This window comes from Aegilops tauschii, chromosome 6, assembly GCF_002575655.3.
Source record: "Aegilops tauschii subsp. strangulata cultivar AL8/78 chromosome 6, Aet v6.0, whole genome shotgun sequence".
In the NCBI taxonomy this organism is placed as follows: domain Eukaryota; kingdom Viridiplantae; phylum Streptophyta; class Magnoliopsida; order Poales; family Poaceae; genus Aegilops; species Aegilops tauschii.
In genome coordinates this window covers 448,049,736-448,075,101 of record NC_053040.3, presented here as the reverse complement: position 1 = coordinate 448,075,101, position 25,366 = coordinate 448,049,736, and the positions used below count along the sequence as shown (strand labels likewise).

The following is a 25,366-nucleotide window of genomic DNA, read 5'->3' as shown; positions in this document are numbered from 1 at the left end:
GAAACTACACGATCTTTTATGCTATGCTTAGGATTGTGTCTTGTCCATCACATCATTCTCCTAATGATGTGATCCCGTTATCAATGACATCCAATGTCCATAGTCAGGAAACCATGACTATCTGTTGATCAACGAGCTAGTCAACTAGAGGCTTACTAGGGACAGGTTGTGGTCTATGTATTCACACATGTATCACGATTTCCGGACAATACAATTATAGCATGAATAATAGACAATTACCATGAACAAAGAAATATAATAATAACCATTTATTATTGCCTCTAGGGCATATTTCCAACAGTCTCCCACTTGCACTAGAGTCAATAATCTAGTTACATTGTGATGAATCGAATACCCATTGCGTCCTGCTGTTGATCATGTTTTGCCCTAGGGAGAGGTTTAGTCAACGGATCTGCTACATTCAGGTCCGTATGTACTTTACAAATATCTATGTCTCCATTTTGAACACTTTCACGAATGGAGTTGAAGCGACGCTTGATATGCCTGGTCTTCCTGTGAAACCTGGGCTCCTTCGCAAGGGCAATAGCTCCAGTGTTGTCACAGAAGAGAGTCATCGGGCCCGACGCATTGGGAATCACCCCTAGGTCGGTAATGAACTCCTTCATCCAGACTGCTTCCTGTGCTGCTTCCGAGGCTGCCATGTATTCCGCTTCACATGTAGATCCCGCCACGATGCTCTGCTTGCAACTGCACCAGCTTACTGCTCCTCTATTCAAAATATACACGTATCCAGTCTGTGACTTCGAGTCATCCAGATCTGTGTCGAAGCTAGCGTCGACGTAACCCTTTACGACGAGCTCTTCGTCACCTCCATAAACGAGAAACATATCCTTAGTCCTTTTCAGGTACTTCAGGATATTCTTGACCGTTGTCCAGTGTTCCTTGCCGGGGTTACTTTGGTACCTTCCTACCAAACTTACGGCAAGGTTTACATCAGGTCTGGTACACAGCATGGCATACATAATAGACCCTATGGCCGAGGCATAGGGGATGACACTCATCTCTTCTATATCTTCTGCCGTGGTCGGGCATTGAGCCGTGCTCAATTGCACACCTTGCAATACAGGCAAGAACCCCTTCTTGGACTGATCCATACTGAACTTCTTCAATATCTTGTCAAGGTATGTACTCTGTGAAAGACCAATGAGGCGTCTTGATCTATCTCTATAGATTTTGATGCCTAATATATAAGCAGCTTCTCCAAGGTCCTTCATTGAAAAACACTTATTCAAATAGGCCTTTATACTTTCCAATAATTCTACATCATTTCCCATCAATAATATGTCATCCACATATAATATGAGAAATGCTACAGAGCTCCCACTCACTTTCTTGTAAACACAGGCTTCTCCATAAGTCTGTGTAAACCCAAACGCTTTGATCATCTCATCAAAGCGAATGTTCCAACTCCGAGATGCTTGCACCAGCCCATAGATTGAGCGTTGGAGCTTGCATACTTTGTTAGCATTCTTAGGATCGACAAAATCTTCCGGCTGCATCATATACAACTCTTCCTTAAGGAAGCCGTTAAGGAATGCCGTTTTGACGTCCATCTGCCATATCTCATAATCATAGTATGCGGCAATTGCTAACATGATTCGGACGGACTTCAGCTTCGCTACGGGTGAGAAAGTCTCATCGTAGTCAACCCCTTGAACTTGTCGATAACCCTTAGCGACAAGTCGAGCTTTGTAGATGGTCACATTACCATCTGCGTCCGTCTTCTTCTTAAAGATCCATTTGTTTTCTATGGCTCGCCGCTCATCGGGCAAGTCAGTCAAAGTCCATACTTTGTTTTCATACATGGATTCTATCTCGGATTTCATGGCTTCTAGACATTTGTCGGAATCCGGGCCCGCCATCGCTTCTTCATAGTTCGAAGGTTCACCGTTGTCTAACAACATGATTTCAAGGACAGGGTTGCCGTACCACTCTGGTGCGGAACGTGTCCTTGTGGACCTACGAAGTTCAGTGGCAACTTGATCCGAAGCTTCATGATCATCATCATTAACTTCCTCCCCCGTCGGTGTAGGCACCACAGGAACATTTTCCCGCGCTGCGCTATTTTCCGACTCGGAAGGGGTGACTATCACCTCATCAAGTTCCACTTTCCTCCCACTCAATTCTTTCGAGAGAAACTCCTTCTCTAGAAAGGACCCGTTCTTGGCAACGAAGATCTTGCCTTCGGATCTGAGGTAGAAGGTGTACCCAATAGTTTCCTTAGGGTATCCTATGAAGACGCATTTTTCCGATTTGGGTTCGAGCTTTTCAGGTTGAAGTTTCTTGACATAAGCATCGCATCCCCAAACTTTTAGAAACGACAGCTTAGGTTTCTTCCCAAACCATAATTCATACGGTGTCGTCTCAACGGATTTAGACTGTGCCCTATTTAAAGTGAATGCGGCAGTCTCTAAAGCATAACCCCAAAATGAGAGCGGTAAATCGGTAAGAGACATCATAGATCGCACCATATCCAATAGAGTGCGATTACGACGTTCGGACACACCATTTCTCTGAGGTGTTCCAGGCGGCGTGAGTTGTGAAACTATTCCACATTTCCTTAAGTGTGTACCAAATTCGTGACTTAAATATTCTCCACCACGATCTGATCGTAAGAATTTTATTTTCCTGTCACGTTGATTCTCAACCTCACTCTGAAATTCCTTGAACTTTTCAAAGGTTTCAGACTTGTGTTTTATTAGGTAGACATACCCATATCTACTTAAATCATCAGTGAGAGTGAGAACATAACGATATCCTCCGCGAGCCTCAACACTCATTGGACCACACACATCGGTATGTATGATTTCCAATAAGTTGGTTGCTCGCTCCATTGTTCCGGAGAACGGAGTCTTGGTCATCTTACCCATGAGGCATGGTTCGCACGTGTCAAATGATTCGTAATCAAGAGACTCCAAAAGTCCATCTGCATGGAGCTTCTTCATGCGCTTGACACCAATGTGACCAAGGCGGCAGTGCCACAAGTATGTGGGACTATCGTTATCAACTTTACATCTTTTGGTATTCACACTATGAACATGTGTAACATCACGTTCGAGATTTATCAAAAATAAACCATTGACCAGCGGGGCATGACCATAAAACATATATCTCAAATAAATAGAACAACCATTATTCTCAGATTTAAATGAGTAGCCATCTCGAATTAAACGAGATCCAGATACAATGTTCATGCTCAAAGCTGGCACTAAATAACAATTATTGAGGTTTAAAACTAATCCCGTGGGTAGATGCAGAGGTAGCGTGCCGACGGCGATCACATCGACCTTGGAACCATTCCCGACGCGCATCGTCACCTCGTCCTTTGCCAGTCTCCGTTTATTCCGTAGTTCCTGTTTTGAGTTACAAATATGAGCAACCGCACCGGTATCAAATACCCAGGAGCTACTACGAGTACTGGTAAGGTACACATCAATTACTTGTATATCACATATACCTTGGGTGTTGCCGGCCTTCTTCTTGTCCGCTAAATATTTGGGGCAGTTCCGCTTCCAGTGACCACTTCCCTTGCAGTAAAAGCACTCAGTCCCGGGCTTGGGTCCATTCTTTGACTTCTTCCCGGTAACTGGCTTACCGGGCGCGGCAACTCCCTTGCCGTCCTTCTTGAAGTTCTTCTTACCCTTGCCCTTCTTGAACTTAGTGGTTTTATTCACCATCAACACTTGATGTTCTTTTTCTGATCTCTACCTCAGCTGATTTCAGCATTGAATATACCTCGGGAATGGTCTTTTCCATCCCCTGCATATTGTAGTTCATCACAAAGCTCTTGTAGCTTGGTGGAAGCGACTGGAGGATTCTGTCAATAACCGCGTCATCCGGGAGATTAACTCCCAGCTGAGACAAGCGGTTGTGCAACCCAGACATTCTGAGTATGTGCTCACTAACAGAACTGTTCTCCTCCATTTTACAGCTGAAGAACTTGTCGGAGACATCATATCTCTCGACCCGGGCATGAGCTTGAAAAACCAGTTTCAGCTCCTCGAACATCTCATATACTCCATGTTTCTCAAAACGCTTTTGGAGACCCGGTTCTAAGCTGTAAAGCATGCCGCACTGAACGAGGGAGTAATCATCAGCACGCTGCTGCCAAGCGTTCATAACGTCTTGGTTCTCAGGGATTGGTGCTTCACCTAGCGGCGCTTCTAAGACATAATCTTTCTTGGCTGCTATGAGGATGATCCTCAGGTTCCGGACCCAGTCCATATAGTTGCTGCCATCATCTTTCAGCTTGGTTTTCTCTAGGAACGCGTTGAAATTGAGGACAACGTGGGCCATTTGATCTACAATACATAGTGTAAAGATTTTAGACTAAGTTCATGATAATTAAGTTCATATAATCAAATTATTTAATGAACTCCCACTCAGATAGACATCCCTCTCGTCATCTAAGTGAAACATGATCCGAGTTCAACTAGGCCGTGTCCGATCATCACGTGAGACGGACTAGTCAAGATCGGTGAACATCTCCATGTTGATCGTATCTTCTATACGACTCATGCTCGACCTTTCGGTCCTCCGTGTTCCGAGGCCATGTCTGTACATGCTAGGCTCGTCAAGTCAACCCAAGTGTATTGCGTGTGTTCCGAGGCCATGTCTGTACATGCTAGGCTCATCAACACCCGTTGTATTCGAACGTTAGGATCTATCACACCCGATCATCACGTGGTGCTTCGAAACAACGAACCTTCGCAACGGTGCACAGTTAGGGTGAACACTTTCTTGAAATTATTATAAGGGATCATCTTACTTACTACCGTCGTTCTAAGCAAATAAGATGCAAAAACATGATAAACATCACATGCAATCATATAGTGACATGATATGGCCAATATCATCATGCTCCTTTGATCTCCATCTTCGGGGCACCATGATCATCTTCTTCACCGGCATGACACCATGATCTCCATCATCATGATCTCCATCATTGTGTCTTCATGAAGTCGTCACGCCAATGATTACTTCTACTTGTATGGCTAACGCGTTTAGCAACAAAGTAAAGTAAATTACATGGCGTTATTCAATGACACGCAGGTCATGCAAAATAATAAAGACAACTCCTATGGCTCCTGCCGGTTGTCATACTCATCGACATGCAAGTCGTGATTCCTATTACAAGAATATGATCAATCTCATACATCACATATATCATTCATCACATCTTCTGGCCATATCATATCACATATATCACTTGCTGCAAAAACAAGTTAGACGTCCTCTAATTGTTGTTGCAAGTTTTACGTGGTTTGTAGGTTTCTAACAAGAACGTTTTCTTACCTACGTATGACCACAACGTGATTTGCCAATTTCTATTTACCCTTCATAAGGACCCTTTTCATCGAATCCGTTCCGACTAAAGTAGGAGAGACAGACACCCGCTAGCCACCTTATGCAACTAGTGCATGTCAATCGGTGGAACCTGTCTCACGTAAGCGTACGTGTAAGGTCGGTCCGGGCCGCTTCATCCTACAATGCCGCCGAAACAAGAAACGACTAGTAGCGGCAAGAAGAATTGGCAACATCAACGCCCACAACTTCTTTGTGTTCTACTCGTGCATAGTAACTACGCATAGGCCTGGCTCATGATGCCACTGTTGTGAATCGTAGCATAATTTAAAATTTTCCTACGCTCACCAAGATGCATCTATGGAGTCTACTAGCAACGAGGGGAAAGGAGTGGATCTACATAACCTTGTAGATCGCGAGCGGAAGCGTTCCAATGAATGTGGATGACGGAGTCGTACTCGCCGTGATCCAAATCACCGATGACCGAGTGCCGAACGGACGGCACCTCCGCGTTCAACACACGTACGGTGCAGCGACGTCTCCTCCTTCTTGATCCAGCAAGGGGGAAGGAGAGGTTGATGGAGATCCAACAGCACGACGGCGTGGTGGTGGATGTAGCGGGTCTCCGGCAGGGCTTCGCCGAGCTTCTGCGAGAGAGAGAGAGGTGTTGCAGGGGAGGAGGGAGGCGCCCAAGGCTTAGATATTGCTGCCCTCCCTTCCCCCCACTATATATAGGGCCAAGGGAGAAGGGGGGGGCGCAGCCTTGCCCCTTCCTTCAAGGAAGGGTGCGGCCAGGGGGGAGTCCTTCCCCCCCAAGGCACCTCGGAGGTGCCTTCCCCCTTTAGGACTCTCCCTTCTTTCTTATCTCTTGCGCATGGGCCTCTTGGGGATGGTGCCCTTGGCCCATATAGGCCAAGGCGCACCCCTTACAGCCCATGTGGACCCCCGGGGCTGGTGGACCCCCTTGGTGGACCCCCGGACCCCTTTCGGCACTCCCGGTACAATACCGATAAAGCGCGAAACTTTTCCGGCGACCAAAATAAGACTTCCCATATATAAATCTTTACCTCCGGACCATTCCGGAACCTCTCGTGACGTCCGGGATCTCATCCGGGACTCCGAACAACTTTCGGGTTTCCGCATACATATATCTCTACAACCCTAGCGTCACCGGACCTTAAGTGTGTAGACCCTACGGGTTCGGGAGACATGCAGACATGACCGAGACGCCTCTCCGGTCAATAACCAACAGCGGGATCTGGATACCCATGTTGGATCCCACATGTTCCACGATGATATCATCGGATGAACCACGGTGTCGAGGATTCAATCAATCCGTATGCAATTCCCTTTATCAATCGGTATGTTACTTGCCCGAGATTCGATCGTCGGTATCCCAATACCTTGTTCAATCTCGTTACCGGCAAGTCTCTTTACTCGTACCGCAATGCATGATCCCGTGACTAACGCCTTAGTCATATTGAGCTTATTATGATGATGCATTACCGAGTGGGCCCAGAGATACCTCTCCGTCACACGGAGTGACAAATCCCAGTCTCGATCCGTGCCAACCCAACAGACACTTTCGGAGATACCCGTAATGCACCTTTATAGTCACCCAGTTACGTTGTGACGTTTGGCACATCCAAAGCACTCCTACGGTATCCGGGAGTTGCATGATCTCATGGTCCAAGGAAAAGATACTTGACATTGGAAAAGCTCTAGCAAACAAAACTACACGATCTTTTATGCTATGCTTAGGATTGGGTCTTGTCCATCACATCATTCTCCTAATGATGTGATCCCGTTATCAATGACATCCAATGTCCATAGTCAGAAAACCATGACTATCTGTTGATCAACGAGCTAGTCAACTAGAGGCTTACTAGGGACAGGTTGTGGTCTATGTATTCACACATGTATCACGATTTCCGGACAATACAATTATAGCATGAATAATAGACAATTACCATGAACAAAGAAATATAATAATAACCATTTATTATTGCCTCTAGGGCATATTTCCAACAAGCACCTCTTCCATCCCAACAGTAGGCTCAGAGGCATACAAATTTTTATAGAACTCTGTGGCCATGGAGCCGATCTCCTCCTCATCTATACAGGCTGTACCATCATCTCTAGTGAGTTGTGAAATACGATTCCGTCTTCGCCTAGTTGTAGCTTTTTGATGGAAGAACTTAGTATTGCCATCGCACTCGGCAAGCCACTGTATGCGGGAGCGCTGCCGCCACATGACCTCCTCTCTATAATTCAGCTCAACAATGCGGCTTTCTATCTTTTTCTCTTCATAGTTCGGCCCTACACGTCCAACAGCTGCCCTTAACTCTTTTAATCGAGCTTTGAGCGTTCTTAATTCATTTCGAACATGGCCAAATTCCCGCGAGCCCCAATCAGCAAGGGACTCAGACAGTTTCTTCAACTTTACATGCATGTCTGAAACCGAAGTGCACTTACCATCAGCTTTCCAAAGCCTCTCAAACATAGGAAAAAAATTCTCACGCTTCTCCCACATTTTCTCATATCGGAAAATCTTCCCAAGACCCACACGACGGTTCCCACTATCGGCATCATTCATTAAAATGACTGGGCTGTGATCTGACTTAGCAGCAACAAGGTGTCTCACCAAAGCGAAAGGAAACATTGCGCTCCACTCCGCGGTAGCAAGTGCTCTAGCTAGCCCCACCCTGCAATATTGGTCATTAGCAATCTTCTTCTCAAAAGTCAAGTCCAGCCCAATATAACCCAGATCGCTTAGTCCACAAAGATCCACAGCTTCATGAAAACCCACCATCTGTGCAACATCTCTTTCATTAGGACCCATCTGCTCCTCTCTCCGCAAAACTTCATTGAAGTCACCGATACAAACCCAGGGGAGTGTTAATTCCCCTCTCAGCCTTGTCATCGTGTCCCAGGTATTTTGTCTCAAGCTTCTGTTTGCCTCACCATACACGCACGTCAGCCGCCAGTCCTCCTTACCTGGCTCCGCCACCCACACATCAATGTGGTAACGCGAGAAGTTTTTTACCCGCAAGTCCAGACCATCCTTCCAGAAAATTCCTAAACCTCCACTCCTACCAGAGCTAGCTACTGCAAACCCTCCTTCAAAGCCTAACGTCGTCGTCAGACCCTCCACCCTCCGTTTCGATAATTGTGTCTCCACAATATAGACCACCGACGGTGCACACTCCCGAATGAGCTCACAGAGCTCTCTAACCGTCGCGGGATCGCCAATTCCACGACAGTTCCAGCACAGAGTTCTCATTGGGTCTGCCGGTCCTCCACGAGGGAGGCTGCCCCACTCATTGGATCGTCAACTGAACTTGCATCTCCTTCCCTTTGTCTTCTTCTTTTCACGATCGGCACCTTGCCCGGAGTTGATAGGGCATTGCCATCTGTCGGTGCTGAGGCACCCTCTATTTGTAGCACTTTACCAGCAACAATCCCTTGCCCAAGTTCCCCCGGACATCCATTGATAGTGCCGTCCGGGCTTACTAATCTCTTCCTGACTCCCAGCAACGCCAGCTCCCTCTCCGATCTAACATCCTGTGTGGTGTACTCCATATCAACATGTTCAGCCACCACACGTTCAGAATTACCTCGCCCCACTCCTCGTCCCCAACCTCCTCTACCTCCAGGATCACGCCCTCCTCTCTCCCCAAAGCCAGCACCTCGCCCTCCTCCTCGGCCTACGGTTTGTCGTGGTATTGAGTTGTCAAAATTCCACAACATCGAGTCGCCCCATTCACAATCTGCTAGATCGTGCACTCCATCCCCGCATTCCTCAACATCATGTCACATTAGGCCACGAAAATAACAGAAATCAGGTAGTTTCTCATAGTACACAGGGTACCTTTTCCTCTCTTTCAGAGTAATTGGCACAAACCTGACCAAAGGCACTTGAACATCCAGGAACACTCTTGCCCGAAGGTACTTTGATGTGTTTATAAAACCCTCATTCACCACCACCGTTATGGGCAGTTCCCCAACCTTGCGGGCAACCTTTCCTGCTAGTTCCTTTTTCCTCATCAAACCATTTGGCACACCTTCTATTCTTGCCCACACAGGAATTTTGTCCAGCTTATAATCATTAACATTGCTAAAGCCATCATATTCCTGAATTACCACCGCCGCGTTATGAAAGAGCCACGACACCCCATCCATTACTCTCTTCCAATCACCAAGGCAGCTGAACTGAGCAATGAACAAGTTGGCGCCCTTTGGCTTGAAGAACACTTGTTGAGCAGCCGACCATGCCGTGCGCATCGAGTTGAACAGCGCAGAGTGACTAAACTGACGAGTTGTATGCACCCTGAAAATTGCAAGCCACCTGACCTCATTAACCAGATCATCAAGTTCCTCACTGAAGTCCAGATCGACCTCCTCTTCCCCTTGGAGATGCAGCCCTTCAAATCTATCCTCAAGGTTTGGAATCGGTCCCCAAACATGGGGTTCGCCAGTATCTTCCCGGCTCCCCCCACCACTGCCTCCTCCTTCCTCCTTCCTAGCTTCTCCCGAGCTCTCCACTTCTTCGCCGACCTGGGCCCCCGGCCCCGCCATGTTCCTCGCATCTACCTTCTCTCCCCCCACACCGCCCCCCGCTTGGGGTGGTTCCGCCATGTCAGCACTCCTCAAAGATCCGCAGGAAGCTCTGGACTCTCGATCCACCGACGAAGCACCGGCCGAAAGTGAGGATTGGTAGGACTCCGGCGGCAGATCGCCTGACTATTTAGGGACTCTGCTCCGTAGAAGCGCAGAGGAGAAAAACGTCCGCCCAATATGTCTTTGCTGCATGAGGGGACACGACCCATTTGTTTGTTTTCGTTGTGTCTTTTATGGGCTGGTGGACGTCATGCTGAGGATGTGGCAGGAATGATTGGGAGCTCCTAATCGGCGCTGTATGTGCCAGATCCAGAACTGGCGCCCGCAGCAGCTTAGTTTTGGGCCGGCCCATTTACAAGAGCTGGGCGCTCGCCTGCCCTAGCGCTCGACTCGCGCTGCACAGTCGCCCGCTCGATCTAGCGCTTGACTAGTTGACTGGTCAACCGTTGATTTTAAAAAAATCACAAAAAATCAGAAATTTCGATAATTCCAAAAGGTTCACGGAGTTTGAAAAAGTTCGTCCAAATTTGAAAAGAGTTCATCAAATTTAAAAAAAATCATCAAATTTCAAAAAGGTTTAACCACTTTGAAAAAAGTTCATCGTTTTCGAAAAAAGTTCATGGAATTTGAGAAAAAGTTCATCGAATTTGAAAAAAGTTCATCGAATTTGAAAAAAGTTCATCATTTTTTATAAAAGTTCATCGTTTTTGAAAAAGGTTCATGGAATTTGAGAAACAGTTCATCATTTTTTTAACAAAAAAATTATAAAAGGAAAGAAAAGAAAACTCGAATAAAATTGTCCTCGAGAATGAGCAGCGAAACAGTGAAAACCCGGTTTTGGGAAGCTTCTAGAAGCTTCCCAAAACCAGGGGATCCCTGAGTGAAGAGTGAAAGGAAAAAAGACGCTTAGAGAGCACAAGTCCTTCGTTGGCCTAGTGGTTACGCTTGATGCCTCGAAGGAGCTTGTTGCGGGTTTGATCTCTGGCGGATGCATCATTTTTTTAACGTTTTATGAACGGTAGAGAAAAAACACAAATGGGCCGAGCCCAGCTACCGCGCCTGCAGGCGCCGGTTTGCAGAAACCGAAGAAACCGGCGCCTGCAGCGCTAAATAGGATATGCCGGAACGATTGGCATGTGAGCGTCTTTTCCCCCTTTTTTGTTTTGTTGAGCTTTTTTGTATTTTCTGTTTATTTTTTGAATGTTTGTTTCTTTGTAAAAACTATTACTACATTTTTTCATCTTATTTTATGTTTTCATTGTTTTTCTATTATCCATATCCGATTTCCTTCCGTCTTTTTTCTTTTTGTGTCCTTTTTCATTTTATTTCTTCTTTTTCATTTTGTATTTTGTATTTTTATCAAAAATTCAATAAATTTTCCATGAATATTTTTTATAAATTTGGGAATATTTTTTAACGTTTTATGAACGGTAGAGAAAAAACACAAATGGGCCGAGCCCAGCTACCGCGCCTGCAGGCGCCGGTTTGCAGAAACCGAAGAAACCGGCGCCTGCAGCGCTAAATAGGATATGCCGGAACGATTGGCATGTGAGCGTCTTTTCCCCCTTTTTTGTTTTGTTGAGCTTTTTTGTATTTTCTGTTTATTTTTTGAATGTTTGTTTCCTTGTAAAAACTATTACTACATTTTTTCATCTTATTTTATGTTTTCATTGTTTTTCTATTATCCATATCCGATTTCCTTCCGTCTTTTTTCTTTTTGTGTCCTTTTTCATTTTATTTCTTCTTTTTTCATTCTGTATTTTGTATTTTTATCAAAAAATTCAATAAATTTTCCATGAATATTTTTTATAAATTTGGGAATATTTTTTAAAGTTTGTGAGCACCTTCTAAGTTCGTGAATATACTTTTATACGGAACGATGTCTCATCTAAGTTTCTCACCGTTCGATAGTTTCTGTAGTTTTCAAGCGCTCAATCCTCCGCCTTGTTGGTCGCTGTTTGTTTGTCATGAATCCTTTTTGTTGTCCTATTTGGTTTCAGTTTTATCGGCCCGTTATTGCGGCACAAATTCACCATCAACACACAACTAGGGCTGACCTATTTCTTGTCCAGTTGCAAGTCCACCCTCGACACGTAATTGGTGATGGGTCACCCCTTTGTCCCAGTTGCAACTTCACCCCTGACATGCAACTAGGCCCATTTTTTGTTTTAGTTGCAAGTCCACCCCTCGATACGCAATCGAGGACTGATTCTTTTTTAATCCCGTTTGCAAGTCAACTTTGGATATGCAAGTGGGGGCAAGCCTTTTTGTCGCAGTTGCAACTTCTCACATGATATGCAACTGGACCCGCTTTTTTGACATAGTTGCAAGTCCACCCTCGATCTTGCAACTAGGTCCGACCCATGTTTTTGTCCAGATTGCATGTCCACACCGTGACACGCAACTAGTGCACGCCCGCCCTTTTTTCTTTGTCCTCTGCTAGTTACTGGGATCGATCTTTGTTCAAGCAAAGAAAAGATGGCGGTCAATGATGATGCAGTGAGTGTCTTGTCTCGTCATCCTCATGATTCATTTTTGTTTCGGTTGCAAGTCTATCCCCGACATGCAACTGAGCCGACCAATTTTTCTCGTCTCAGTTACAACTCCACTTTCGACACACAACAAGGGGGTTCGGTCCATTTGTGTCCCTGTTATAATTCCATGTCTGGCGTGCAACTAGGCCCGTCTTTCTTTTTGTCCCAGTTGCAAGTTCTTTCACGACATGCAACCGGGCTCAACCCATTTTTTATGTTTCAGTTACAGGTTTACCCTCGACATACAATTGGGGGAGTCTGGTCTATTTTTGTACCAGTTGCAAGTTCACCCCAGCGTGTAATGGGGCCTCGCCAATTATTCATATCAGTTGCAAGTCTATTCTTGACACACAACTGCCTGGGAGGAGGCAACTCCTTTTGTCCCAGTTGCAACTTCCCAGTTGCAACTCCACCCTCGACATGCAACTTGGCTTTAGCCCATTTTTTGTCCTAGTTTCAGGTCCATCGTCGACACGCAACTACGGGCATGGCACTTTTTGTTTCAGTTACAGGTCCATCCCCGACATCCAGCTGGGCACGACACATTTTTCTTCCTAGTTGCAAGTTTACTCTCGACATGCAAATGGGCCCTCCTCATTTTTGTCCAAGATGCAAGTCCAACCTTTATGCACAATTATTTTGTCCCCAGTTACGAGTCCACCATCGGCATGTAAGTGGGGACCCCTTTTCTCCCAATTGCAAGTCCACCCCAACATGCAAGTGGGCCCGTCTATTTTCTTTTCCTAGTTGCGAGTCCACCATTCATACGCAACTAGGTCTGACCCATATTTTGTCCTAGTTGCAAGTTCACACTCGACACGCATCTAGGGTGGCCGATCCCTTTTATCTTAGCTGCAAGTCCACCCCGACATGTGTTTTGGTCGTCAGAGAGCTTGTGAGTCCGGAAAGTCTCGCTCCCCCAAGAGCACATGAACATGCTCAGGGGGAGGTTGTTTCTTATTTTGTCCGGGATGAGAGACCATGATGGCCACAAGTGTCAAACCGATGACCATGTCGATTTAGGCGGGAAAGACGGTTGCACAAGCTTCTCGGCTCTCTAGTGAAATTGGGGTGTGGGGAAGCTATGGCCCATGCATGGTGGGTGGGTGGGAATGTCGTTGCTTTCGACGGGAATATACGGCGTCCATTGTCGTTGTTGGTCTGGTAGATCCCATTCTTGTTGTCTGCAACATGCTCGATCATATCGACCTCAAAGCAGATAAAGGATCGAACGGGTGTAAGTCACCTCTTGACTCGCAACTGGGCTTGTAGTGTGTACTCTATTTTGTCTTCTCCTTGCAATTTTCATGCATTTTTTTGTCGTTTGTTACTGCTTGTTTTATAGAAGCGGGAAAAAATGGGTGCTATATTCGTTGCCTCTTTCATCACCTCCACTTTGCGGTTTCTTTGCCTCTCTTCATTCCTTCTCTCTCCATTTCCCCTTTGCCTTTCATTATAGTCGACACATTTTTTTGTGCAACACTTTTTTTGCCCTAGTTGCAATTTCACCCTTAACTTGCAATTGGACCAACCTTTTTTCCACTCAATTACAAGTCCATTATTAACTTGCAATTGGGTCACACCCTTTTTCGTTTGCAGTTGCAAGTTCACCCTCGACTCGCAACTGGGTTCGGTGTTTTGTTTGTATTGAAACTGGGCCTGACTATTTTTATTTTGCATTAGTTGCTAGTCCATGCTCACCATGCAACTATGTCTGGCTTTTTAAGCTCAGTTGCAAGTTCACCATCAATTTGCAACTAGGGGTCTAACTTTTTTCTCCCAGCTGCAAGTCAACCATCGGCTCACAACTGGACTCTTATCCTTTTTTGTTGCAGTTGCAAGTCAACGAATGATGTGTATATATGTGCGGCCATTTTTTCGTTCCAGTTGCAAGCCCAACATTGACATGCAACTCGGCTCTTGATCTTTTTTTGTCCCAGTTCCAAGTCTAGCCTTGACTTGCAATTGGGTGGGGGCGTTTTTTAACCCAATTACAAGTCAACCCTCGACTCACAGTTGGGCCCAACTCCTTTTTTGCATTAGTTGCAAATTAACCCTCAACTTGTAAGTGGGTCTGAATTTTTTTTGCCTCAGCTGCAAGTCCACCTCGCAACTAGGGGCTAACTTTTTTGTACCAGTTTGCAAGTCAAACCCTGACTCGCAACTGTGCACACCCCTTTCTTTTTACCCCAGTTGCAAGTCAACCAACGACTCACAATTGGGTTAACTCATAACTGGGCTCTTGATCGTTGTTTTTTGTCGTAGTTGCAAGTGAACCAACGACTCGCAATTGGGTCCGACCCTTTTTTGTCCCAGTTGCAAGTTCACCATTAACATGCAAGTGGGCCGGTAATCTTTTTTGCCCTAGCTGCAAGTACACCCCTAACCCGAAACTGATGTTTTTATCCAATTACAGCTGACCATCGACTCACAACTCAGCTCGACCCATTTTTATCCCAATCGCAAATCCATAATCGACTCGCAACTAGGCTGACCATTTTTTTGCAAGTTCAAATCTACCATTAACATGCAATTGAGCTCTTTGATCATATTTTGCCCCAGTTTACAAGTCCACACTCTGACTCACAACTGGGCCCGACTTTCTTTTCTACCTCAGTTGCAAGTCCCCCATTGACTTGCAAATATGGCTTATTTTTTCCACTTGCAAATCACGAGTCGAAGTGGCCCTGTCACTTTTTTGTTCAAGTTGCAAGTCCACCATCGACATGCAACTGGGCCCTTAATCCTCTTTTTCCTAGTTCCATCTTTGACTCGTATTTGCGTCTGACTTTTCATTTTTTTCCATAGCTACAAGTACACCATTGACAAATATGCCTGACTTCTTTTTCATCAGTTGCAAGTTGCAATTGACCAGGCTCTTTCTTTGTCTCGGTTACAAGTCTGATACCAACATGCAACTGAGCCTTGACTCGCAATTGGGCCTGATTTTTTTACCCTAGTTGCAAGTGCACCATCGAGTCGCAACTAGGGCTTTTATTCATATTTTTGTAGGTTTGCTTCACAAGCAATGGAATCTTGCTAGACTTTTTTTGACTAGTTTTTTTTCAAAAAGGTCTAGATCTGGCAGTGTCATTTTTATGGGAGAGTTCCTAGTTGACGCCTATTGGCCTTAAATGACAAACCTTCGCTAAGAGAGGTTGTTGCGGGCATGCATTGACTGTTTGAACGTTCATTTTTCTAGAACAAAAATGATGTCCTGAGAAGAATTTTAAAAGGTAAATGCTTGAAAAAACAGGAAGATGCAATGTTGCTTTCAAATTTTGACTAAGTGATTGTTTAGCAAAATGACAATAAATAATTTTCATTAATTCTGTAAATATGTTCAACGTATAATAGATAATATTTTCAGTGTACATTTAAAAAAATCACCATGTTTGAAATGGTTCGCCACGTTATGAAAAAAATGTTCTCCGTATTTTTGAAAAATGTTCACGTATATAAAAAGTTCACCATGTAATAAAAAATATCCATCATATTTTATAAAAATGTTCAGCATATACTTAAAAAATGTTCAGCTGGTTTTGAATGCCAAACATGACCATATGTCAATCAGTCAACATGAAGCTACAATCTGACCAGGCAATGTGTGTTGATACTACCATATGAAAACAAGACGCGGCACCCCTCCAACACCATGCAATGGACCTACCTAGAAATCCCTTCATTATGCTACCTACTTAATTAATTTGGAAGCACGTTGCTAGTACACACTGCTGCTTAAGCATACGTCTGATATAGTGGTACTAAACTAAATGCAGCTTTATTAGTTTTCTTTTGCGGGGTAATGAAGAGCTTTATTCATACGAAGAGGCGCCGGCACTATCAGCCATGAGGCTGGTTACCAGCAAACCCGGGGGAGAGTCCATCCAGCACTCCGACACCTCCAATGTGCATGCATGTTTTGCACAAAGGTGGGTCAGAACGTTAGCATGCCTCTTTACATGTAGAATATCAAAAGAAGTAAAACTAGCAGCTAGCTCCTCAATATCTAAGAGTAACGGCGCTATCATAGAGCGCGAAGTCCGGCGTGAATTTCAGAGGTTTCACCACATCCAAGCAATCTGTCTCAATCTGCACCCGCGCAAAGCCACGAAGCAATGCCACCACCACGCCTTCACGTACATCAGAAGCCTCTGCCACAAGTGGATCTGTAATGCCTAGGCATGGTTTGCACCAAGCTGATAGGAACTACGAGGATGACCGAGCCACACCACCAATGCCTGCTCTGTGCTCCAGCATAGAGATTCCAGCATCAGTGTTAACTTTGATCACCTCACCATCTGGCGGTCGCCACCCATGACCTGGCAGTATGCAAGCATGCTTGGTTGGAAGCTCTAGCACCGCAAGAGCATCTCTAATCAATTTCAGTGATTGCATCGGTTCCATACTTACCTTGTCATGAGTAATGTTATTCCGAGATGTCCAGATAGCCCACATCACCGCGATGATCTTAGCTTGGTCCGAAACATCGAAACGAGAGTCACAGAGAATATCCCTGGACCAAGTCAAGCCATGTAGCTCCGGTAAGTTGATGCCCAGCCACTCGCGGGCTTCTACCCAGAAGCGTTTTGCATGTGTGCATTGTATCAACGCATGATACATATCTTCATCTGTTGACAGGCATACCTTACACCTGGCTAAAGATGCTATGTGCCTGTACTTGAGGGTGCTCTTGACAGGAAGTATCCCCGGAAGCACATGCCACCAGAACACGCGAACTTTGGGCACCACATTCAGCTTCCAAAGCTTCGTCCACATCTGTTTGTTCGTCTCTGAAGATTCTATAACCAACCCTTCTTCTAGAGCAAGATGCTCGTTGCGAATTATGAGAGTTCGGTACGCCGATTTTACAGTATAGATGCCTGCTTTCTCCGCTGACCATGCCCAGCTGTCATCTCCTCCCATCCGCCTTAGAGGAATATTTAGTATAGCTTCTGCCACGGGAGAGATAAAATTGTTCCTCACAATGTCAATCTTCCATGTCCCAGACTCAACATCGATCAGTTCTGAAACCGTGTTCATGTTTGTCGTTCTAGTTTGTACCGACGGCTTCATAGAGATAAGCCCCGGGATCCACGGGTCCCTTCAGATCGAGACCGTCATACCATCACCAATTCTCTTGATCAAACCAGCCTCCAATGCTTCCCTGCCTGCCAGAATAGCTCGCCAGGTAGCCGAAGCGTGCGGTTGCGCTCTAGCGCCCAGGAAGTCGGTATTCGGGAAGTACTTACCTTTGAGCACTCACGCACAAAGCGAATTCGGACTCGTGATAAGTCTCCATCCATGATTTCCGAGGAGAGATAGGTTGAAGAGCTGCAGGTCTCTAAATCCCATCCCTCCCTTCACTTTCGGGGTTGCAAGTGTCTCCCAGTCAAGCCAATGCAGAGATCGACGGTCAAGGGAACAACTACACCAGTATCTCGCCATGCATGAGGTGATTCCCTTGCAAACTTTTTTAGACAATTTGAAACAGCTCATAGAGAATGCTGGGATCGCCTGAGCCACTGACTTCAGGCGCACCTCTCTTCCCGCACATGAAATCATGCGCTCCGTGCCTCCTTGCAACTGACTTTGGATCCTCTCTCTAAGATGTTCAACGGTGCCACTTGTTATCCGCCCCATTGCACTAGGCAAACCAAGGTATCTCTCGTTGAAAGCCTCGACCGAAATGCCAAGGATAGCTTTCAAACTTTGTCGAACCGGATCGCTTGTGTTCGGACTGAAAAAGATGAAGCTTTTTTCTCGGTTCACACATTGTCCAGAGCAGTCCTCATGGATCCGTAGGACACGATTCAACCTTTGAGCATTATCCTCCTTTGCGTCCATAAAGATGAGGCCGTCGTCTGCAAAAAGGAGATGATTGATCCAAGGTGAATTATTGCTCACTCTGATTCCTCTATCCACTTGAGCACCGCCCAAGTGCTTTAATAGTGTTGTAAACCCTTCAGCGCAAAGTAAGAACAAATAAGGTGAATAAGGGTCACCCTGGCGTAGACCCCTGGATGGTGTGAAGTAAGGTAGCAACTCCCCATTCACACGTACTGTAAACCTGACAGAAGTCACACATTTCATCGTCAGTCTAACAAAACTTGAGCTGAAGCCCAACCTTAACATGATAACTTTCAGATAATGCCATTCAACCCGATCATAAGCTTTCATCATGTCAAGCTTGACAGCACACATATGATTTTTGCCCTTCTTCCTTCTTCTCATCGCATGCACGCTCTCGTAAGCAATCAAAACATTATCAGTGATAAGTCTGTTAGGAATAAAGGCACTTTGCTCTTTACTTATAATTTCTCCGAGGAACTCCCTAGTTCTATTAGAAATGCATTTGGAGGCAATCTTATACAAAACAGAACATAACGAGATTGGCCTGTATTGATAAATACGCTGCGGGTATCTGACTTTGGGAATGAGCGTTATGGGAATGAGCAGCTTTATTAGGTTTGTGGGCGACTGGAACAAGCAGATGATGCAGCATACGTGCACGGACCCTGTGCTTGTCTACCTTGGGTAGACTACCTACGTGGCCACTAGTCGATCGAGACGGACAACCTCAGAAAACGAAACAAACAAACAAGAAAACAAGTATTTGGACCAGAAAATAGATGATGAAGTCAACTTAGATCCACGTTTTATGCGTTGCCCGTATCCGATCCCAACAACCATTGAACCTAGTATCCGAGTCGGAAAGAAATCTTATACGACCGGGTCGTACATCCCGCGCCGTGCGACCCTCTCCTCATGATGACACCTGGCAAAACGAATCTCAACGCACACCTTCTTTCTTCTACCTCCGATCTCTCTCTCCTGTCTCTACCTTCGTGAGCAGCACTAGCACGCGCGCGACCAACAGCCAGAGTACGTCCAGCCGCCGGCACCATCCCCAGCAAATTCCCCTCCCTCGCCACCCCGACATCTCCTCTCGTGGCACGTCCTTCCAGATCAGCCACAACACGACGCCCCTTCCGTGCTCGGGTTCCATGGCTATCTAGCCATCATCAGTCCCAGTTTCTTTGCCGCCGCCGCCGCCGCCGGCGGGCCGGGGCAGCAAAGGAGGCAACGCAAGATCCTCGCGTCGGGCAGCTAATGAGAAAACGATCCAGGGAGGCGGACGGCCTTGAACTCGAAGACACCGCACGTCATCAAGGTCCGATGGCAGCGGCGAGCCCGTGCGTTAGTCGAGGAGACCGGCGCGAGGATAAAGAGGTCAGAAGTCAGAGGTGGAAGAAAGCAAGATGTGCTTTGAGATTCGGTTTGCCAGGTGTCATCATCAAGAGAGGGTCGCACGGTGCGGGGTATACGACCCGGTCGTATAAGATTTCTTTCTCCATCCGGGTATCCCACGAACCATTGCAGTCCATAATTATCGGCGCCGGCCGCTGCAGAGATCCAATCCAACAACAATGGAGGCGTCGATGTCGCCCTGTCATCGTCAGCGCTCCCGATGGACGTCCTCCTCGATATCTCGGCGCGTTCCGATCCTGTAACCCTCGTCCGCTGCGCCGCCGCGTCCAAGGACCTCCGCCGGGAGATCGCTGATCCGGCCTTTCACCCGCGCCTCCGACTCCGCCGCGCCGACCGGTTCATGCCCAGGTTCTTCCGCGGCTGGTTCGTCCAGAACCAGCCCAAAAAGGTCATCGAGCCCCCCCGTTTTTCCGACCCCGTCCGCCCTGCGGAACCGTCCCCCGAGCCGTTCCGTTCCTTCTTGTTGGATAACGACAGCATCTTCGAGTTCTACCACCCCGAACTGACGGCGAGCCGTGGCCTCGTCGCCCTCCGCTCCAACACCCCCGAGTCCGGAGGCCCCCCCGGCACGTGCGTGTTCAACCCCATGACGGGCTACGTCAACTGCATTCCGCCGCCGAAGATCAACGCTCAATCTTTCGTCTTGCTCACCAGCGACGACGGCGACGGCGCCTGCCATTACCGCCAGGTCGCCGCGGAGCTGGCTTCGGGCCGCCTTAAGACCCAGGAATTCTCGCCGGTCGACGACAACAGTCGGTGGCAGCCCATCGCCGAGACCGCGGTGGCCCCGTGCCCTCAGGACGCCGCGCTCTTGCACCCTGCTCTCGTCCTCCAAGGCGACGCCCAATGGCTGTGCAGGTCATCAGAGTACCACTTCTTGCTGAGGTTCTCCCGCGCGCAGCTTCAGGCGTCCGTGACAAAAATCGGCGGAATCTGCGGCGAGCAGCTCCACGGGCGCGGACGGGAGGAGCTCCTCCTGGTGTCGGACGGCCAAGGGAAGCAGCCGCAACTGCTCGTGGCCGTCGGGCTACAAATATCACTCTGGACGTTGTCTGACACGGACGATGGCAACGGCTGGTCCATGCAGGTGCTGGTCGAGCCGGAGAGCATCCACCAGGACGATGTGTTGAGCGAGAGGCTCGAGCTGCGGTGGTTCGGTGAGAAGAGCGGTTTCGTATTCGTGCGGATGGCGGGCGCGAATGAGAGCTCCCTGTCGTGGTACTTCATGCTGGAATTGGCGACGAGGAGGGTTCGCGGGGTTTGCAAGGGCGCGCCCCAGAACGCGCTCGTCTACTTACCCTATGAGATGGATCTCTCTTTTTGGCGCCCAAAATTCACTCGTCAATTGCAGTAGCCGCAGTTCCTTATACAATGAAGCATATTTTTACCACGCAGGCTAAGTGCCGGTATCGGCTCTAAAGATGTGGTAGCTACCTTCAATTTTACATCAAAATAAGAACCAAACAGTACTAGGATGTTAGCAGGATAGTGATACCCTTGGCCCACAAAAAATTCATATTATTTCAGTGGAAGGCGTGTTTTCGTTCGCCCGATCTTCAACAGATGTTGTGTGAGTGTGTGTGGTAGTGGTGTAAGTGTCTGTATGCCTACTTTGTAATCATTGTTTCTATTTTGTTATGTTACCATAAAAAACTGAATTATGAAACCGGTTTGCTAATTTTCAGCTTCTTGATATACTCCCTCTGTAAATTAACTAGTAAATTATACGTGAAAAAAATATATATATAAAGCATGAGAAAATATATTGAACAAAATCCAACTTGGTTCTTACCTCTCTAGAATCTGATTGTTCTAGTCTCTTTTTATTAGAGTATGAGATAACTATATGGATAGATCCTTCTAGAACACATGAGATGATAGAGTTGGGGGTTCAATTAGAAGGCCCGTGTGGTAGAATCCTATGAGTTGAAAACTTTATTCAACGGATGATAATGCTTGAATTTGCCATCTCTTGGCCGTTGGCTGGACATATCCGACGGCTTATATTTAAAGCTATTGGCACACTATATAGTGGTATAGATATAAGATCATTTGATCTAAACGATCTTATATTAGTTTACAGAGGGAGTAGCTGTTTCCTTGTTTAGTTGGCTTTAACCAATTTTTTTTATGTTTTAATTAGGAGCGTAGTATGCATCGGTCGGTTGATCATCTTAAAAGATTTGGTCTCGTGAGTCGTCCAATCTTGCAAAGCTTTGTTTCAAAAACATCAAGCATCGCAACATAAACTATGTTTGAGAAACACCAGTGATGTTACAATCCCATGAGCTCGCAGACCCGGTGATGTTTCGAAAAACACTGACGACATTGCAATCCTACGAGATCGTGGCACCCACACCTCCGCAACACGGTGATGTTCCAGAAACGCTGGCGGCGCTACAATCTGACGAGCCTGCAGACCTGCGCCTCCGTAACATTGGTGATGTTTCAAAAAAAAAAGCAACGCCGGGGTGGTTGTGGCAGCAGAGGTGGCCGGTTATGGTCGGGGAGGGCGTGGAGAAGGTTGACGGCAGCCATGACGAGCTTGGGTGCTCCACGACGGTGCCATGATGGTCAGTGGCAGAGACAGGGGGCTAGCAGGGGCCTGCCCCCCCCCCCCCCCCAACACACACAAAGATTTAAGCATAATGTGTATTTTCATGGACTTGCCCTCCCCAATAAATAAGCTAAGCAACACTTGGCCTCCTCATCCGGCTTTCCTGGCTCCGATGTTGTTGGTGGTGGAGGCGACAGGCGGCCGGGGAGAGGGTGGAAGGGAAAGGGGCAGGCCGACGATCGAGGGGAGGGAGGAGGAGAGAGGGGAGGGCCGATGATAAATTAGAGGGAGGAGAGTACAGAGGAGCTTGCTCGCTGGTGGTGGTGCTGCCACGTCTCTCGGTCACCGCTGCCGGGATCCTAGATCTTGTAGCAATTTAGTTGTTGCCGTGGGAGAAGATTGCAACAACAACCCAGTTCACAAGATACTGTTTGTTGTTACTTACCGAGCAACCGCATACGGTCTCTTGCATATATTTTGTGCGATCGATGTTTAATCTGCTTTTTTAGTTGATTAATCTGCTATTTCCGTACCTCGTACCAAATACAATTTCCCATGAGTACATGTACAAATCATGTGCCTGACCTAAAGAGTCGAAAGAAGCACCAACTTCAGGAACAAGTACATTGTCTCCCTTTTGCGGCACGAACCGTCTGAAAGTCTTCTCCGGCACTCATATATTGATATACCTAAATCCTCCAAAGTGCACGCGCACTAACTAGACGAACCGGGCGGCCGCTTCCTAGCCGCACGATCGCGCGAGCGATCGCGCCCGGGTGCGCCAGGTGCCACCTGGTCCGGACTGGCCCCGCGCCTCGGTCGTGGGCGGTTTTGTCCATATCCGGACATGGGAGGCCCACATGTAAGCCATAGAGGAGTGAGGAGAGGGGGTCGTGGGTGGCGGTTTCGAAATCTGTGCCTGAAATCCCTCGCCGGCAGCGGTGCTCTCTCCCTATTCCATCCCTCGCCCTCGTCTTCGTCCTCGCCAGCCTCTCCACCGAACGGGCACGATTCCGGGGAGTCGCGGCTAAGTCCTCAGGTCGGCGGCAGCTTGCGAGTAGCTCTCCGCGTGGGGGGGGGGATCGCTATTGCTCCTCAGCGTCGGAGGTACGCTCGCCCGCGACTTCTCCATGCTTCTTCTCCCTCTCTTTGTCTCGTGGTGCGTGGATTCACCGATACGTGAGGGGAATGCTTACTAGGGTTCGGGAACGGCGCGAGCTACCCCCACTTATGCTCGAACTTTTGGTCATGTTGAGTTTTCTCCTCTCCTCTATGGTAGCAAGCACCCAACGTTGCTCGGGATCTACAAGAACGCGTCTAGTGGGGTTGTTCAGGGACGGGGTGGTTGGCTAGGGCCAAGGTGTAGTTGGCCAGGGCACGGGGTAGTCGATAGGTAGCAGGGGGTGCACGTCCACGGCGCCCGTTGCGTGATTTTAGGGCGATAGGTAGTGCTGTTCAGTCCCTGTTCAATTGGCAGGGGTTTGAGATCTGTTCATGATTTATGTTCCTTCTCCAAGTTATATTTGTTTGTTGTTAGATGTGCGTAATGCTGCGTGCAATGTATTGGCTGATTTGAAGTTGTTGTACAGAGATTTAGGTAGAGATTTTCTATTAGTTGCACAAAATTCTATCCAGTTGGCTTCATTCATATAGTAGTTGGTTGTCCTTATGTTCTGCAGTTGCACCAGTTTGTGCTAGTTGGGTGTCTACGCATTGTTCAGTTGCACAAGTTGCCTGCTCAATTGGCTGCATCACTTTTACTAGTTGGTTGTCCATATGTTCTACACTTGCACTAGTTGTCCTGCTTAGTTGGTTTGCTGTTTTGCACTAGGTTGACTGTCTATATGTTGTTCATTTGCACAATTTGTCTGCTTAGTTGGCTGCATCCATATACTAGTTGGCTGTCCACATATTCTGCATTTTTGCACTAGTTGTCATACTTAGGTTGCTTCCTGATTTGTACTAGGTTGGCTGTCTATATGATGTTTGAGTAGCACAAGTTGCTCTGCTTCCGTGTTCGGTTGCCTCCGTAGGTGCCCTGCTGGTGCACCTACTTGTCCATATATTCCAGTTGGCTATACTAGTTGGTTTTTTGTTTGTCCCAGTTGCACAAGTTATCATACTCAGCTGGCTACCTTTAGTTAACTATTTTTATGCCTAGTTATTTCTTGCCTTAGTGAAGCTAGTTGGCTTATATGTTGTCCAGTTGCACAAGGTTAACTGCCTAGTTGGCAGCATCACTGTAGTAGTTGGTTGTCCACATGTTTTACAGTTTTTTGCACTAGGTGTCCTGCTTATGTGTAGAGGTCTGCATATCAAAGCAACCTTTTATGTTTTTTCTAGTTTGTTTGCATATCTTCTAACTATGTTTCTTTTATTGTATTTCGCCCGCAGGCTAAAAATGGTTATAATAGGAGGAGATGCGGATGTCAATGAAGAAGATGTATTTTTTTCATTTTTTCTGCGTCTTTGAGTTGTTTTCTTCTTATCCATGTATGCTTATATCATTTTTTTATGTTTTCTGGTTGCTTAATTAGGGTTCTCGAAGTCAGCCCCTTCGCCGGAGGACTAAGTGTGCTGCTAATCGCCAGCCATGCCGTGCGCGTAGTGTTCAGGAGGGAGAGAAAGTTGAGGTAAGTGGCATGTTGATGACACAAGCACCTTATTTTGGTTTTGTTTGGGTCATATAATAATTTTTGTTTTCCCCATGCCCATGTTTTTTATTTTCTTAGGATGTTGATCAGTTTCTTGTTGTAAAGCGGACTAGACGTGCAACGGTTGCAGGGCGAGCTGAGTCATCTACTAGGGTAAGTAAATCCTTGAGTATCAATGTTTCTCGCTTTTTTTAGATGCTGATGAAATTATGCAGCCGTTGGCACCACTATTTTGTTGTAGTTGCTCAATAACCATCTTGTAGTGGACATCACTGGTCATCTTGATCTAAATATAATTTTCGCAGAAGTTGACATGAGTTGGCATCTTTGTAGTTGACATCACTGGCCACCATTTTTGTGCAGGCAGCAGTTGCTGGAGGAGCTGCCTCATCTTCCGCAGCAGA

General features: G+C 46.8%; 2 protein-coding genes across 2 annotated transcripts; both read right to left on the bottom strand.

Moving 5' to 3' along the window:
* Positions 1-7,336: 7,336 nt before the first annotated feature.
* On the bottom strand, positions 7,337-8,608 carry LOC141026165 (uncharacterized). Its single transcript, XM_073502148.1, has one exon. It carries the CDS (start codon positions 8,606-8,608, stop codon positions 7,337-7,339), a length of 1,272 nt encoding a protein of 423 aa, XP_073358249.1.
* Positions 8,609-16,481: 7,873 nt separating this feature from the next.
* Positions 16,482-17,522, bottom strand: LOC141026164 (uncharacterized). Its single transcript, XM_073502147.1, has 2 exons — positions 16,721-17,522; positions 16,482-16,633 (listed from the first exon to the last, which is right to left on the bottom strand). The coding sequence occupies exons 1-2, from the start codon at positions 17,520-17,522 to the stop codon at positions 16,482-16,484; spliced, it is 954 nt and encodes a 317-aa protein (XP_073358248.1).
* Positions 17,523-25,366: the final 7,844 nt, after the last annotated feature.